The 17,978-nt window shown below is 44.1% G+C and overlaps 1 protein-coding gene across 1 annotated transcript in view; it reads left to right on the forward strand.

Annotated features, from left to right (window-relative positions):
• LOC120521293 (NACHT, LRR and PYD domains-containing protein 3-like) overlaps window positions 1-17,978 on the forward strand; it is a 60,595-nt gene that overhangs the window by 17,848 nt on the left and 24,769 nt on the right. Inside the window, exons 3-6 of the mRNA XM_039743028.1 lie at window positions 3,821-3,987; window positions 9,335-9,509; window positions 12,861-12,926; window positions 13,010-14,735. Of these exons, the coding sequence (XP_039598962.1) occupies window positions 3,821-3,987; window positions 9,335-9,509; window positions 12,861-12,926; window positions 13,010-14,735 (2,134 nt within the window). The remainder of the gene's footprint in view (window positions 1-3,820; window positions 3,988-9,334; window positions 9,510-12,860; window positions 12,927-13,009; window positions 14,736-17,978) is intronic.

The raw sequence follows: 17,978 nt of genomic DNA on the forward strand, positions 1-17,978 counted from the left end.
TTTAATCACATCGTTAAAACAGAAACGTTTTTCATGTTTTAGTAATAACTGAAAAAATGTAGACATTAAGTTTATAAGGTGTGAAGCCTGAAGTCCAAATATCAAAGAAACACTTTCACAAAAGGAACAAATATAACAGAACAAGTGCACTTTTATTCAAAAATACAACTGCAGAAAAAGAACCCGCGTTAGGGTGCGACATTGACATGCATGTACTACGACAGCTTCGGTGGTGCAACGGTATCAGCCATTGACTGGTAATCAAAACTTCATGGGTTCGATCCCGGATGAGTCTGTTTTGAGAAGTGAGCTGCTCGTATTCTTACTATTTTAGAATAAAAACTTACATTTGATTCCAGTCTGTAACAGCCGGTGTAATTTATGATGCTTGTAAAGGTTAGCTTTGTTTGTTTGTTTATTCAGTTTTATTCTCTCAGCCGCATTCACAATCCCCCCATTTTACACTGCTGTTGTCACATAAAGACGCGCCATCACAGAGGTGAACTCAAATCATGACGACGGTTCTACATCGGAGCAAGAATGCACTTTTGCCATCGCTGTACTTTGTATATGCACATGGGAAGTTCTGCACTCTACTTGTGACTTTACACTGTAGGAAATAAATAATTGGAGCTTACTCAGTGCAGCCTTCTGGTGCATGATGTCAACGCAGCACGGAGAAAAAAAAGAGAAAAATATATGGGACATTGAGTATAAAATTAATCAGAAAACATCATCGCACTAAAGCAATAATATTTGAAAAGGAACAGCGTCAGATCGGGTATGAATTTACGCTGGTCGTGTTACTTAGAGTCAGATCAGGAGAGGCGTCGGGGGGGGTGTGTTAGAGTGTCATCGTGATTGAGAGAATACAACTGAAAAAAGCTAACTTTTACAAATACCATAAATTTATACTCAATGTCCCATATATTTGTCTCTTTCTTTTTTTGTTTCCGTGCTGCGTCAACATCGTGCGGCAGAAGGTGTGAGCTTATTCAGTGCAGCAGGAACACTCAATAAAACTGAAAAAAAAAAATTCAAGCAACGGTGAGATCCGAAGATTCACCAGCGTTTGTGTATGTATCGTGATCGTGACTGAGAGAATAAAAGTGAAAAAAAAGGTAACTTTTACAAGTACAGTACTATAAATGTACACCGTCTGTTAAAGATGCAAACCAAGTGTATGTGTGTACTGTATATTAATATGAACAATAAGAGCAGCTCACTACTGAAAACGGCAAATATAGGAGGTAGTTGGGACTCTTGATTACAAGTCAGCAAATCTTAACGTTACGTCACAGAAGCTGTTGTCTTATCCTTGAACCTTTTGTGAAAGTGTTTATTTGATCTTTAGACTTCAGGCTTCACACATTATATAGTTTATGCCTACATTTTGTCATTTATTACTAAAATATGAAAAACATTTCTGTTTTAATAATGTGTTCACACAGATTACTGTAGAAACGAAACAAACATGAAATGCATGTGTTCCAAATGACGATCTATTATTTCAACTCTAAAACTCCAGCACTTCACTCCCACACAATCAATCAAGGCACAAGCTGGGAGAACTTTGTGCATGTTCTGCGGATGTGGGGGGATGGAATAGCAGGCTGCTTGTCTTATTTGGCACATTTACAGGACAAAAGACGCTGACAGAGAGGTGCAAATGGATTTAAGGTGGGCCAGATTTACGAGTTTTCTCATAGGCTCTGGTAATTCTAATGTTAAGGGCCTTGCTCAAGGGCCCAACAGAGCAGAGTCCCTTTTGGCATTTACAAGATTTGGACCGGCAACCCTCCAATTACCGATGCAAATCCCTAGCCTCAGAGCCACCACTCCTACCACACAGGTTGATAAAACTACTAATGTCTAACAATGTAAATGTTTATTGTCTAACTATCTAATTGTGAAGTAGAGATACGCCCCCAGGGTTTCATTGATGACAACTAACCAGAGAGGGCCAGATTTGTGACTTCATTTCACTGTTTTCTTTCTTGAAACTGGAGAAAATGCTGGGAGACTAAAACAGCTCTGAAAAACTCATCAGTCAGTCAGTCAGTCAGCGGCTTCAGATTCCCCATAAGAGGAGGCCTACAAAGGTGTGCTGTCCTTCTCCACCGCTCCCCATTGACAGAGGAGGCCAAGACACCGCTGACTCCATTGAAAGCGTACAACATCCTTCACTTTACCTTTCAAAGAGCCTTTGATGCAGTCGTCCCACGCCGAAGATAAATTCTGTTACTAGAAGCTGTGGGCGTCAGAGGTGACCTACGAAGCTGGAGCTCAAGTTGGTTAACTGGCAGGAGACAATAAGTACAGAGCAGAGGAGAGAAGGATGGAGTGAGGTCATCAATGGAGACCCTCGGGGTCTGTCCTTGGGCCCTCATTCTTTTTTCTGATTTATATTAATGACATTGGTTCTGATGTGGTTAGTCACATTCACAGATGATACACTAAAACTGAGGAGGCAGCAGAAACAATTCAGGAAGACCCGGACAAACACCTGGAACATGCAGTTTATATGTAGAAAAGTGCAAAGAAGTGCTACATGTGGGCAAAAGGAAAGGAACAAGATGGGAGACACTGAGCCACAGGAGGCAAAAGGACTGAGTGGTTTATGTTGACACAACATTTCCATCATCTAAGCAATGTGCAGAACCAATAAAAAGTCACATAAATGTTAGGTTATATTATAAAAACTGTCAAATATAAATCGAAGAACATTACGCTCAGACTATATAATGCAGTAGTGACACCACCTCAGGAGTGTTATGTGAAGTTCTGGTCACCAGAAGACACAGCAGCACTTGAAGCTGTGCAGAGGAAAGCAACCAGGTGCATCATGGGACTGAAGGGACTGAAGGACATGTCCTGCTGTGAGAACCTCAGGGAATTAAACTTGTTTAGTCTGAGCAGAGGAGACTTCATGGGGACCTCATCAGGTCTTCAAAATCCTCAAAGGCATTGAGATCCAGCACAATTCTATCAACTTAACCAGGAATCATGAAAATGAAGGGTAAGTGCATTTAAAACTGAAGCTTGGATACAAATCTTCACACAAAGAGTGCTGGGAATCAGGAACAAACGACTAAGACATGGCGTTAAGCTATCATTAACAAGATAGTTTGAATTTGATACTAACCCTCACCTATTCTGTTTCTCTTCTCGGTACTCAAATATAGCACTTGGTGCCACGGCCCACCTGCCAAGTTGTTGTGCCCACTTATGATAAAGTCACCCCTCATGGAGGATCGCTGGAATCATGGGAAAGAGAGGTCCTTTCATCGGATTGGCTGGCCCAGTGCTGTTTCATCTGTGGAATGGCCAAATGGGGGAGGCAGCTTGATGGCCGAGGTCTCCAGGACTCTAAACAAATCCAAATCATATTATGTGATGTCATCCATTGTTAAATTCTGCTACATGCTTCTAAAATTTGTATTTTTTTACTGTATTGAGGATTTGTTCTGTTCTGTGTATTGTATTGTATTGACCCCTTTCTTTTTGACACCCACTGCACGCCCAACAGACCTGGAAAGGGTCTCTCTTTGAACTGCCTTTTCCGAGGTTTCTTCCATTTTTTCCCTACTGGGGATTTTTCTTGTCTTCTTAGATAGTCAGTTCCTTTGGGGGTCCTGACTGTCAAAAGTCAGGGCCTGTTAAAGCCCATTGCGGCACTCCTTGTGTGATTTTGGGCTACACAAAAATAAATTGTATTGTATTGTATTGTTAAAGCAGAAACCTCAAAAACCTTTAAGAAGAATCTGGAGGAGACATTGGACCGACTTAGCTCATTTTGTCTTTTCTGTTTCCATGTCAGGGTTGACACAGAATTTTCCTGAATTTATAAAGAAATTCTCTCATGAGGATCTCCAACAGATCACTGAGTACTACAAGCCCTACCTGACCTATGTGATTGAATACGACATGACGAGTATCCTGCAGAACTTGGCCACCAAGAACATCCTCACCAACAATGAGGCCAAGGTAAGTAGTACGAGGCACAGGGAACTTAGCTGAGATGGTGAGTTCAGGAGAAATGTCTCCCTCTCTTGTGTAAGACTGCCAGGCCCATCACAACAGAACTTACTGTTATGGTGAGTTCATCAGCCCAAGCGGCCTCCTCTGCCACAGACCAATAAATTCCACTGAACTGCATATATTAGTGCTAAATTAATCAGCACAAATCCCGCAGCACTAAAGCAGTAAAGGATGAACGTAAAGTAATGGAATGATATTAAACTATAATCAAATAGGCAGTGTAATGCAACACGAGCACACCAGCACGGTCCAGGGTTCAAATAATGGCTCTGAGGCTAAGGATCTGCACTGGCAATCGGAAGGTCACCGGTTTGAATCCCGCAAAATGCCAAAAGGGACTCTGCTCTGTTGGGCCCTTAACCTGCAATTGCTGAGCGCTTTGAGTAGTGAGAAAAGCGCTATATAAATGCCAAGAATTATTATTATTATTATTATTATGGAAGGTTTATTACACAATAACAAAAGCACAATTCAATTCTCCTCACAGTTCCTCTCACCTCCTCACTGCCCACTTCCTGTTGAGTGTTGCTCCACGTCTCCCCAGCTCTGAGGTCCCTAGGGTGTTTCATTTTTCCAAAGATGTGATTTTCATATGACTTTGCTTACGCCCCAAGTCTCAGTGATGTAAAAGATATATATGCCAAATTTCAAGAAGATTGGATAATATTTAGGGGTTGCACACATTGATCACTTTTATTACAGTGTACAGTACCTAGGAGGTTGGTCTAAAAACGACTTCACTTTCAGGATCCCAGGGTCTCTGCATCAAGCAAGGTGGATGGCAAAGGCAATATATACACTTAAAATTGTCCTCTTCACTAAACAGTTGAATATTCCTCAACGACAATTGAAAGGAATGACACAGGTTGCACATTTTGTCAGCCTCATATATGTTCACTTTTGGCACGAGGCAACTGTAAGTCGATGGGCTCCAAAGAATGATTTGGATACGCGTCAGCTTCTGAGAACTTACCCAGATGTCAAAAAAAGGGCTCTCACAGTTGCTACGAGACACCTTTGGTATCTGTCAGAAACAAACGTAGGATTGGCTTCTTTGGACGAACGTATTACTCAGGCTGAAAAGGAAAATATGACCGAAAATTTAGAAACCAAACCTGCAAAGAAAAAGGAAATGAAACGATCAGAGGGTAAAAAACTAGTTTTTGAATGAAAAGACCTGAGCCATTTCATTACTTATAAAACAAAGACGTTCTTTGGATTGTTTAGGATCCACGACGTGACAGAATTCTGCAGTGATTCTCTAAGAAGCCATGTGAACGTTCTTAAGGTGGTCAATGATACCGCAGAAAGAGGAATTGCTCTGATAAAAAGTTTAACGAATCGGTCACGGACGAACACCAAAAACAATTCTTGTTGAGGGTAGTCAAGCATCACAGAAAAGTCGTCACCGAGCGAACAAAAGAAGGGATTGCATCGTTCAAAGTTGATTAATATAACACCTTTTGCATACTACCTATTAATCTTAGTGTCTAGTTTTAATATTATTTTAAGTTTGTGATTTCTAGTTTTCCCAATAAAAGTAATTAACATTGAAAAAACCATATTTTTTGCCTACTTTTACAAAACTGATCAAAGTGTGCAACCTCTAAATATTATCCAATCTTCTTGAAATTTGAGATATATATCTTTTATATCACTGAGACTCGGGGCGTAAGCAAAGCCTGCAAAAATTTTACATTTTATTTTTTGCCTTAGAAAATGAAACACCCTAATGGTCCCTTTTATTGAGGACCTGGGAGTACTTCCAGTGCTAGGACTGCTGCGCTGCTCCGGACATTTTCCTTTAGAATTCTCTGATTTAATTCAGAATTCATTGTTCTGCAAGTGAAGGCAAGCCGTCCTGGCCCAGATGCAGCACAACAGGCCCAAACCATGATACTCCCACCACCATGTTTCACAGACGGGATGAGGTTCTTCTGCTGGAATGCAGTGTTTTCATTTCTCCAAACATAACGCTTTTCATTTAAACCAAAAAAGTTCTATTTTTCTAACATTCTTCCAATAGCCTTCTGGTTTGTCCACGTGATCCTCAGCAAACTGCAGACGAGCAGCACTGTGGCTTTCTCCTTGTAACCCTGCCATGCACTCCATTGTTGTTCAGTGTTCTCCTGATGGTGGACTCATGAACATGAACATTAGCCAATGTGAGAGAGGCCTTCAGTTGGGGTCCTTGTGACCTCGCCGACTATTGCACATGTGCCTTGCTCTTGGAGTGATCTTTGTTGGTCGACCACTCCTGGGGAGGGTAACAATGGTCTTCAGTTTCCTCCATTTGTACACTTGTATCTGTCTGACTGTGATTGGTGGAGTCCAAACTCTTCAGAGATGGTTTTGTCACCTTTAACAGCCTGATGAGCATCAACAACTCTTTTTGTGAGGTCCTCAGAAATCTCCTTTGTTGGTGCCATGATACACTTCCACAGACATGTGTTGTGAAGAGCAGACTTTGATAGATCCTGTTCTTTAAATCACACAGGGTGCCCACTCACACCTGATTGGCATCCCATTGACTGATAACACCGTACTCGAATTTCACCTTCAAACTAACTGATCATCCGTGAGGTTCACATACTTTTGCCACTCACCAATATGTAATATTCGATCATTTTCCTCAGTAAATAAATGATCAAGTATAATATTTTTGTCTCCTTTGTTTAACTGGTTTCTCTTTATCTACTTTTAGGACTTGAGTGAAAATCTGATGATGTTTTAGGTCATATTTATGCAGAAATATAGAAAATTCTAAAGGGCTCACAAACTTTCAAGCACAACTGTACAATTAGCGTTTTTTTCAAAACCCCTAAACATGTCCATCAAGAAGAAAGTGATTTTGTCCACTCCTGTAGCTGCCAAGAAGGAAATAAAGGCCATTGATCTCGACACAGAAATGAAAGTGATCAAGTAGTACGAGGGAGGAAAGAAAGTGACTGGAATCGCATGTGACTTTAAGTTGTCCCATTCTACAGTGTTGACGATTCTGAAGGACAAAGAAAGGATTTGTGAAACTGTTAAAGGTTTGGCACCCTTGTGAGCAACTATAATAACAAAATAAAATAAAAAATAATTTAGAAAAAAAAGATAGATCTACACAAAGCGCCAAGAAGAACGATAAAAATGGAAATAAAACAAACAATAAGACTCTTGGGTGGCATGGTGGTGCAGTGGGTAGCACTGCTGCCTCACAGTTAGGTGACCCGGGTTTGCTTCCCAGGTCCTCCTCGTGTCTGCGTGACATGCAGGTTAGGTATATTGGTGGTCCTAAATTGCCCCTAGTGTGTGTAGGTGTGCCTTGCGGTGGCGTGGCACCCTGCCCGGGATTTGTTCCTGCCTTGTGCCCTGTGTTGGCTGGGATTGGCTCCAGCAGACCCCCGTGAGCCTGTAGTTAGGATAGAGCGGGTTGGAAGATGGATGGATGAGAGTCCTTTTTGCTCTCTGCGGGAGTAGCTCTGCTGCTGCTGCTGCTGCCGTAAGGAAAGCTGCTCGCATTACGAAGGAGATGGCGAAATGCCCTCGGGAGCCCCACCCCCCTGAAGAGTCGAAACCGTAGAAGAGCCAATGGGGTGAGGCCTCTTGGGATCAGAACTGGTGTGGTGCTGAGGCGTCACCCACTGCACAGCAGCACTCGGGTCCCAATTTGAAGCGCATTGAATGTCTTGTCATCTTCCTCTGCTGTCAGAGGAGCTGCGTAAACTCCGCATTTCAGTGGCGGCACGCTCTGAGGTGGGCAGACCGGGGACTGGCCAGATCTCTGTAGGCAGATACACCTTTTACTGGTCTGGTCGCTCTGATGGCTGTCATACTCGGGGAGTAGCTGTTGCTGTAGCGGATTGGCTTCTTCCGATGGTGTCCGATGGCACTCCCTTCAACGAGCGTATTATGAGACTCAGATTACGGTACTCAATGGGTGTCTTGTCTGATGTCTCGGTGTGTGCTACGACTGCGGTGAGTGACGTCTCGGTGAGGGAGACATTTTATTCGCAGCTTCGCTCGGTGGTTGATGGGTGCCTGTGAGGTGACACTCCTCTGGTCATGGGTGACATCAATGTGACCACTGGCGCTAACAGGGATGGCTATGAGGATTATGATTACTATGAGGATTGTGTTGGTCCCCATAAGTTTGGTGACCGTGTTGATAGTGGCTGAATGTTTTTGACTTTACAAAAGGTCGGGGGCTGCGGATTGCTGATCCTGGCTCCAGCATCCTGAGCCGCATTGTTGGACTTGGCACTCCAGTACAGGTGGTGTAGTGAAGGAGATCGATCATATCCTTGTTGGCAGACGCTGGAGGCTCATACAGAACTGCAGGGTCTACAGAAGTGCCCAGTTTGTGAATTCTGACCAGCTTAGGCCCAGTGGGCTAACACCTTCTAGGAGAATGAGGCTGGACTGACTAGACTCCAAGATCAGGCTGTTGGGTGCAACTGCCGATTCTAATGTGATGTGGGAGACCCTCCATGACAAGACCCTGAAGATTGCTGAGAGTTGTGACAACTGATTGTCAATTTTTGTTTGAATGCCAACCATCATCTTCACGCCATTCCATAATGAGCCCTGGTTATCAGTCCGCAGTTCCTTCTCTATCCTGTCCTTATCCTTTTGCTTTTTCTGCTTTATTTCACATTTCACCTCTTTCTGTAATTCCTTTTGTTCCGTTGATACTCCATGTTGAAATGCCCTGTTTTTTTTGGGTTATCAGTTCGTGAGGTTTCTAAACTTTCTTGGGACTCCCTCTAATGCGACGACACACCTAAAAGCATCCCAAAGTGCGATTGTCACACTGGTGGAAGACATGATATCAGTTTCCGGTGCAACCACAGGTTGATAACGCTGCAGTGGCTCACCATGAAAGCAAATCCCAGCCAAGCACAGTCACGCTAACGCTATGAGCGCCTGCCATCGATGGGTGATGCAAGGGACAGGATTACTTGGCCACTAACTGGGGCACGGCCCTGCCTGATTGCTGTGTCTGTGTATAGGAGAGCGGCAGAGCCCACTACAATAGATAACCGGGCTGTTCCTGTTTCAAGCAGAATGAAGTTGGTTTTGTTAAAGTACTGAGACTCGGCCTCGTGTTGTGGGGTGCAAGACAGGGACTCACATGTCACAATGTATATACAGTTTAGTACATGTATGTGTGTTTGTGTATATATATATATATTATAGTTTACTGTATATACAGTACAATATACACACACACTATGTATCACGTAGTGATTTTTCTTGTGACAGACATAATACGTCTTTCCTTTATGGCCACTCGCTTGTCTTTCAGAGATTTAAAGCCAGAGAAGAGTCTGAGGGGCAAGCAGGTGTGGAGTCCTTCATCAACGACATCATGCAGATGGATGGAGAGAAACTGGTCAGCCTGTGGGAGGCACTGGCTGAAGAACTTGTGAAACTTCCATCACCAAACCTGACAAGAATACTGAAGGAAGTGACAGAGGGGGGTGAGTTGATGGAGTCTTATGTGACAGGGACACAAGAGAGGGGCACGAAACACAATGTTACTGTCTGTGCTGCCATATCCACCACTTCCACAGAAACACCTACTTGATGGCCCTGAACACCAACATTTCTTTGAGTTTCTCTGATATTCCTCTTTGAAGATTTTAATAATTGCATAAAAGGGGGTCATACCATATACATTTAGGAACTGGTATGCTGTTGTCCCCCAAGTGCCACCTACTACTGTACATTTGACTTGCATGTCACCTCTTCTGCACTTTATGGCTGTAAGCCTGACGCCCACCTGATCACATTTTCCTTCTCCCATAACAGGGAGTCACAGATTCTGTTTTCCTGATCATAGCACCCCCTTCTGGTCCATGTATGTAAAGCTCAGGTGTTCATCTTCATTTTCTTAGATTGTTCCAGGATTGTCACATTCGTTTATGTTTCTCTTCTGGTGCTCAACTGTGTGTTTCACAATCTGATCCATAGGGTTTCTTCCCCTTGTGGTCTCTGGAGAGCTTTGATTTGCTCTAGTAGTGCACCTTTTACTCGCTTCATCTCTGTAGATGCACAATGTGCCCGCTATGCCCAATGCTCTGTGCTGGGTCACTTCTTTTCTTCTTTCTTTTAATGTCAATTCATTTCACGGCTCAAGCTTTTCCAGCTGCAGGCAGGATGTCCATGTTCGGTTGTTTGACACTGTAGGACATTCTGCTATGCTTTGGCCTGTCGGACCCTCTTTATTCCATCTCAAGTGTCGGTTCTCCTCATGGAGCCCCTTTGGAATGCATTTTCTGGGTCCCATCTGATGAGGCTCGCCAATCATGACAAACTGACACCCAGGAAGATGTTTCCTCTGTGCACCACATAAATATCTGTGTAATGAACAAAGAGCCGTAGCTCAACGATTGGCACCCTTGAAGAACAAAACTTTGTGCCAACTGTCAACCAAAAGCTTCGGCTTACATGTACTCAAGAAACCAGTGGCTAAGTGTCTGCTGCTCCTTCCTTTAAGCCATTGCAAGGCCCTGACCTCTGCTCTTTCTAAATGCTCAATGCTCTTGGCCTGATCTTCACTTCTGCTCATAGCAAGGACGCCATTGCCTAGGGACGGATCGACCCCTTTTTCATCTGAAGGGTAACCTGATGTTGGATTGAACAAGCGAAAGGACGTCCATAAAGAAGTTGGACAAGGGAGGCACAAGTCAAAACCTTGGTAAAGTAAAGCAAGTTGCAAAAGTAAGAGTGTGACGGTACGTAATAGCCACATGTTCGTCTTGCTAAAGGTGAGAGTTGACCAGTTTACAAGGGACCAGCAGATATGACCTCCACCAGAAGGTGCAACCAAGGTGAAGAAGGAGAAGAGTTCCTGAACAAAGAAAGAGCCCGATGAAGATCCTTCCACATGCCTGGGAAAGCTAACCAGGGACAGACGAAGACATCACCTACCCCAAACCTGAAGTGCACCTCCTTTGATTGTGAGCACTGTTAATTGTAACTTAGTAGTTAGGATAAAGCCAGCTAACGTAGTATGAGTGTGGGCATCACTGTAACTAATAAGTAACAACAGCTGTGAAGAAGACATTATTTAGAGGTCACAAGCTTCTCTTCCTAAATCCAGTAGGAAAGTTGAGATCAGCATCTCACACACATGCACACCAGCTGTGTCTTGGGGGTAAGCCATTATAGATGAGCTGTGTGCAAATACACAACATGATTCAGGCACTTAAAATAAAGAACGTATCCATCTTGACCACGTGAATCAAAAGATCAGAATTCATAAGTTATCTGCCTTCTGTATGTCAGAGAAAAAAATTCAACCAAGCTATGGTAATTTATGTTGTTTGTTATTGTCCTTTGTTTATATATCGTTGTATAGTACGTACAGTAATCCCCCGTCTATCGCGGAAGTTACCTTCCAGACCCACCCGCGATAGATGAAAATCTGCGATATAGAAAGACCACATTTTGTTTATAGTTTAAGCCTTAAAATACCCATCCCACACACTTTAAACACATGTAAACTTATTAAAACACTTTGTAAACACATATGATATGTGGATGTCGGGCTAAGGATATGAGTAACATCTCTCTATCATAAAACATTTTAACTTCACGCAAGACAAGGCAGTGAGACAGGATAAGAGCTGCTGTGCAGGCTTTTAAATGATTGACACGCAGAGCGACAAGCAGAAAAGGCATCTTGGCAGACGCAGCACAGTGCCAGCACACAGTCCACTTCTCCTTAGCGTGCACTCAGCTCGCCCCCTTCACAACACGAAGTGGCAGGAGCGTAGCGCGCCTCCGGGGAGGGGGGGTTTGAGCGAAGCGATCGTGACCAGATCTGAGCACTTCTTCTTAGCGTGCGTTCAGCCGTCACACACACACCTCCTCCTCCTCCTCCTCCTCCGTCAGAACGCACAGAGCAAACACAACAGCAATCTTGGCAGAAGCAGCACAAAGCCAGTAGCTGATCTGTCCGCTTCTGCTTAGCGTTAGTTCAGACCCCCTCCTTCACAACGCGGGATAAGTGCCGCAAGAAAGAGATGTAATCACGTCCGGGGCAGGAAATAAAGGACAAATATCGTTTTTACAAAAGTTTTAAAGTAAAAATGAAAATAATGCATATGCAACAATTCCCATGAAAATAACAATCTCTTTAAATTGTTTATCTGGTAAACCAAACGAGGGGGTGGGCGAGCGAAGCGAGCAGGGGGCGGAGCCCCCTAGTGATAATAATAGTATTAATAAATCCACGATGTAGCGGGGGCGTGATAGCTGAACCGCGATAGAACGGGGGATTACTGTATACTGTGCAGAGGAGAGCCACCAAGTGCATTGTGGGTCTGAAGGATAAGTTGTATTGTGACTGACTGACTCCGAGAATTAAACCAGCTTAGTCATTGATAAAGGAGATCCAGCCGAGTTCTTTCAACTTGACGGTGAATCGCGTACTCGAGGACATCTGTGTAAATTAAGGAGAAGTGCATTTAGGACTGAAGCCTGGAAGCATATCTGTGGGAATATGAAACAAACTGCTGAGACCTGGAGCTGAAGCAGAAACCTTGGACAATCTTTGAGGAGTATCTGGGTGAGATATTAGAGACAGCTTAGCTATTCGCCAAACAAACGAGTGCCAAATGGGCTGAATGGTCTCCTCTCGCCGGCCTTACACTCTTATGTTCCAACAAAGTTCAATCCTGGCAGCAGTTTATCAGTTACTGTTCTCTCTTTTTATGTTTCTAAATGTCCCGTTTTTCTGGTAGTCTGCCTCACTCAAGTCTTCCATATGGTTGTGTTCACCTTCTGCCTAACTGCTGTGATTGTTTCTTGTGTTGTTTGTCCAGGCCCGGACCTCCTGGTGGACATTCGTTCCAGTCTCCAGTCCCCAAACATTAACACACAAATTAAAGGTAACGCCTTTCTGTCTCCGCTCAGCATCTCGTGTGTTCATCTGCTCCTCCATTTCCTCACTTGTTCCCATTTTGACTTTCAGGCCTCTATGACAAACACAAAGCCACAGTGTCTAAATCCACAAGGACTCTGGAGGACCAGGCTTCTCTTGGAGATCCACACACCAGAGCTGTTCGCTTTGAGACTCGATACACGGAGCTGATGGTCATTGATCAGTTCAAAAGGACCCACAGTGAAAGGCACCATGAACTCATAAAGATCGGGAAGATTCATGCGAAGCTGTTGCAGGACCGGACAAAGGAGAAATGTGAGCGAATCTGGACCGAGCAGCTCTTTAAAAGGAAACCAGGAAGCAAGAGCCCCCCCAATATCATAGTGGTCAGTGGGGTGGCTGGAATTGGGAAGACCACCATGGTCCAGAAGATCATGTTTGACTGGGCCAAAGGCACTCAGTACCAGAGGTTTGCATTTGTGTTCCTGTTTAAATTCAGGGAGCTCAACCTGCTGAACACGGAGGACGAGCCCCAGATGCCCCTCACCAGGCTGATTGCTAAGCATTACCAGTACCTTTATGACGACCGGCTGAAAGAAATCCCGAGGAAACCCGAGTCTCTCCTTTTTATACTCGATGGACTGGATGAGTACAAACACAAACTGGACTTCACTCAGAGAAAGCTCTGCTCAGACCCAAACAGCTACTTCCCTGTCCACACCCTGGTCACCAGTTTGGTCAGTCGGACGTTACTGAAGGGCTGTTCAGTCCTCATCACAAGCAGGCCGACCGCCCTGGAGTCCCTGAACATGGACAGAGTTGATCGATTTGCTGAGATCCTGGGCTTCTTCCCTGAACAAAGGCTGATGTACTTTAAGAAGTTCTTTGGCGACGGTGATCAGGGTACTGAGGCTTTTAAGTATGTGGAGGAGAATGCCATCCTGTACACCATGTGCTTCAACCCCTCGTACTGCTGGATTATGTGCTCTGTGCTGAAGAGCCACTTCACAACACCAGAAGAAGAGAGAGGAGTTGCCCCCAGAACTGTCACTGAGCTCTTTGTGATGTTCCTTTACAACATCTTGACCAATCACAGCCGAGATGTCGAGGACCAGCGGAGCATTTTGGTCAAACTGGGAAAGATGGCTTATTATGGGGTGTCTAACAGGATCCTTGTGTTTTATGACAAGTTTGAGTTGTCCACCTTTGATCTCCAGCCAGTCCTGTCCTCCTCATTCCTCTCTGGCTTCCTCAAAGAGATCCTTCAGAGAGAAAGCACCCTGGAGCACATGACGTACACATTCTACCACCTCACCGTGCAGGAGCTAATAGCCGCCTGCTCCTTCTACCTCAATCCGTCGGGGAATGTCGAGGAGCTGCTTGAGAAGCTGGGCTCTTGTAAAGATGGCCGCTTTGAGATTCTCACCCTCTTCATGGCAGGACTGGGCACACCTTCTACATTTAAAACACTGGGGGAGGTCCTGGGGGAGTTGGAGAGGAAGACAGCAAAGCGGGTACTGGAGTGGGTGAAGCAGAAGGCTGAACTTGTGCTACAGGGGCAAGACAAAAAGGAAGCTCTGCGAGTGTGTCAGTGGCTCTACGAGACTCAGAATAAGAAGTTAATCAGAGATGCCTTTGGTAAGAATCTACAGATGAATTTCAGCAACACAACGTTATCTCCCCTGGACTGTGCCGTGCTGGGCTCGGTCATCAGCTGCTGCGGAGAACTTGAGGAGCTCGACCTGTCACGCACACATCTGACCACTGAGTGCATCAGGAGGCTGGCGCCGGGGTTCAGCTGCTGTACAAGTGTCAAGTGAGTAATGAAACCTTTCAGTTTTACTGTCTGTAAACACAGAAGGGGCATCACTGGGGTGTCCAGTGCCACAAATGGACCGGGTTCAAATTGGAGCAATGCACGCTGGGCAGACCATTTAGTTTGTAGCGACACTTCAAGGGCACCACAGCAGCAAAAAAAGAGTTGAGAAGCAAACAGCCGCCTCTCTTGGACCTTCTCTGTTAACTGAGGGGCTGTCGGAACCTGCAGGGGCCTGAAGGGTGGGCAGTCATGGAGGGCCACAATTCTCAAGTCCCAGGGTTGAGCAGGTCCATCTACCCCTCTAGAAAATCAAGTGTTGTTTTAGTGCAGTAAAGCGGTCCGTAACCAGGGGCTCCTCCAACGTCTTCTGGTAGAGACCATAAAGTACAGGCTGACAAAGCACGATGGTGAAAAGAAAAAGCAAAAATGGAACGTAATAATACAGTTTGAAGTTTCCATACCCTGACAGAGAATTCTTTAAAACTCCCTCCACAGATTTTAAAATAACAAAACGATAAATTTGGAAAATCATTGAAGACGTCTACTCCTTGCGGGACAAAATCATTTTTTCCACCAATGTTCAGATCTCAGAGTATTTTACTTTTTACTGATTGTATGACAGTTCCAGTGGGGCACACGTTTACAGACATTTTGTTCATATTTGCTTGCATTGCCTTTAAATTGTTTAATTGGTCGCCTTCCATGAGCTTCTCACAGTAAGTTGCTGCAATTTTGGCAGGCAGAACTGGTGTAACTGGGACAGGTTTGTCAGCCCCCTTACTGGTACACACCTTTTCAGTTCAATCAGATTGAAGTCCAGGGCTCTGTGATGGCCACTCCAATGCCTTGAGTTTGTTATCCTTAAGTCATTTTTCCCCAACTTTGGAGGTCTCCTTGGGGTCCTCGTCCATTTCGAAGACCCGTTTGTGACGGAGCTTCAACTTCCTTGCTGAGCTCTTAAGATGTCGCTGCCGTGCATCTCCGTCATTTTCCTTCCTCGTGATGCCGTCTGTTTTGTGAAGCACACCAGTCCCTCCTGCTACCAAACCGCAACCCCCCAGTGCTTGATTGTTGAGATGCTGTTCTTTGGCTTGCAGGCCTCACCCTTTTTCCTCCAAACATAAAGATGGTCATTATGGCCACACAGTTTGATGTTGGATTCATCAGACCGGAGGACATTTCTGCAGAAGGTCAGATCTTTGTCCCCATGTGCCATTGCAAACCACAGTCTGACTTTGTTATGGCGGCTTTGGAGCGGTGACTCCTTGCTGGTCAGCCTTTCAGGTGATGTCGATGTTGGACTCGCTTTACTGTGGAGATCATTTCTTGTCTACCTGTGTCCTCCAGCATCTTCCCAAGGTCCTTTGCTGCTGTTCTGGGACTGATTTGCACTTTTCGTGCCAAAGTCTGTTACAATACAATACAAATTATTATTGTAGAGCCCAAAATCACACATGCAGTGCCGCAATGGGCTTTAACAGACCCTGCCTCTTGACAGCCCCCCAGCCTTGACTCTCTAAGAAGACAAGGAAAAACTCCCAAAAAAACCCCAGTAGAGAAAAAAATGGAAGAAACCTCAAGAAAGGCAGTTCAAAGAGAGACCCCTTTCCAGGTAAGGTGGGCGTGCAGTGGGTGTCAAAAAGAAGGGGGTCAATACAATACACAGAACGGGACAAATCCTCAATACAGTATAAAAATAAACAATTTTAGAAGTACATAGCAGAATTGAACAGTAGATGATACCCCATAATAAGATTTGGATTTGTTTAGAGTCCTGGAGACCTCATCCATCAAGCTGCATCCCCCTATTGGCCATTCCACAGCTGAAACAGTGCTGGGCCAGCCAATCCGATGAAAGGACCCCTCTACCCGATGATTCCTGTGATCCTCCATCAGGGATGACTTTACCATAGGCAGGCAAAACAACATGGCAGGTGAGCCGTGGCACCGAGTCCCACATTTGAGTACAGAGAAGAGAAACAGAATAGGTGAGGGTTAGTAACAAATTCAAACTATCCTGTTACTTATGTTTTAGTGCTAATGACTAACAACAGAGATGCAGTCTGTACAGTTGATCAGCAGCTCTAGTCAGGGTGTGCTAAACTGAAGTAGTGAGTCTTCAGCTGGGATTTAAAAGATGAGACCGAAGGGGCACCACTTATAGTGCCAGGCAGACCACTCCACAGTTTAGGGGCCCTGTGACTAAAAGCTCGACCTCCCACTGTTATTTTATTAATCCTTGGAATCCTAAGCAGACCAACATCTTGAGATCTTAATGTGAGCTCAGGTTTGTAAATCGTGATAAGTTCAGACAAGTAAGCCAGACCTCAGCCATTTAATGCTTTATATGTTCAAAGGAGGATTTTGAAATCTGCCCTAAACTTAACAGGGAGCCAGTGTAAGGACTTGAGGACTGGGGTTATGTGTTCGTATTTTCTTGTTCTTGTGATAATTCTTGCAGCAGCATTTTGAATTAACAGGAGACTGAATAGAGAACAGTTTGAGCATCCAGTGAACACCGCATTGCAGTAGTCAATCCTACTAGAAATAAATGCATGAATTAATTTCTCAGAATCCTGTTTGTTTAGTTTAGTTTTGCTTAATTTCCTAACATTTTTAAGATGGAAGAAAGATGATTTGGACAACTTTGTAATGTGTTCTTTAAATGACATGCTAGAGTCAAAGATAACTCCGAGATTGTGGGCCGATTCAGTAAAATTAATTAGGATTCCAACTGAGTTAAATGATGACAGAATATTGTTGTGATCAGCGTCATTCCCTCCAACAATTAACATCTCTGTTTAAAGACAAGCAGTTCTCATTCATCCATTCCTTTAATTCACCAACACAACTAATTAAAGACATCATCTGAGAAACTTCATTTGATCTAAAAGAAGGTATAACTGGGAGTTTCCTTCATCAGAGGATATCAGAATGTCATTTACAACCCGTGTTAGTGCCGTTTCTGTACTATGACCAGTGCGAAAACCAGACTGGAATTTCTCAAATAAATTGTAATGCGTAAGGTGTGACTGAAGCTGACTGGCGACTACTTTTACTAGTATTTTAGAGAGAAATGGTAAATTTGAAATAGGCCTATAGTTATTTAGTATGTGTGGGTCTAGGTCTGACTTTTTAAGTAAAGGTTTAATGACTGACACTTTTAGTGCATCAGGTACGGTGCCATGCAGTAATGAACTATTGATAATGTTTAGAATAGGCTGCAAGAACATCCATTGC

The sequence above is a fragment of the Polypterus senegalus genome, chromosome 1 (assembly GCF_016835505.1).
Source record: "Polypterus senegalus isolate Bchr_013 chromosome 1, ASM1683550v1, whole genome shotgun sequence".
In the NCBI taxonomy this organism is placed as follows: Eukaryota; Metazoa; Chordata; class Cladistia; order Polypteriformes; family Polypteridae; genus Polypterus; species Polypterus senegalus.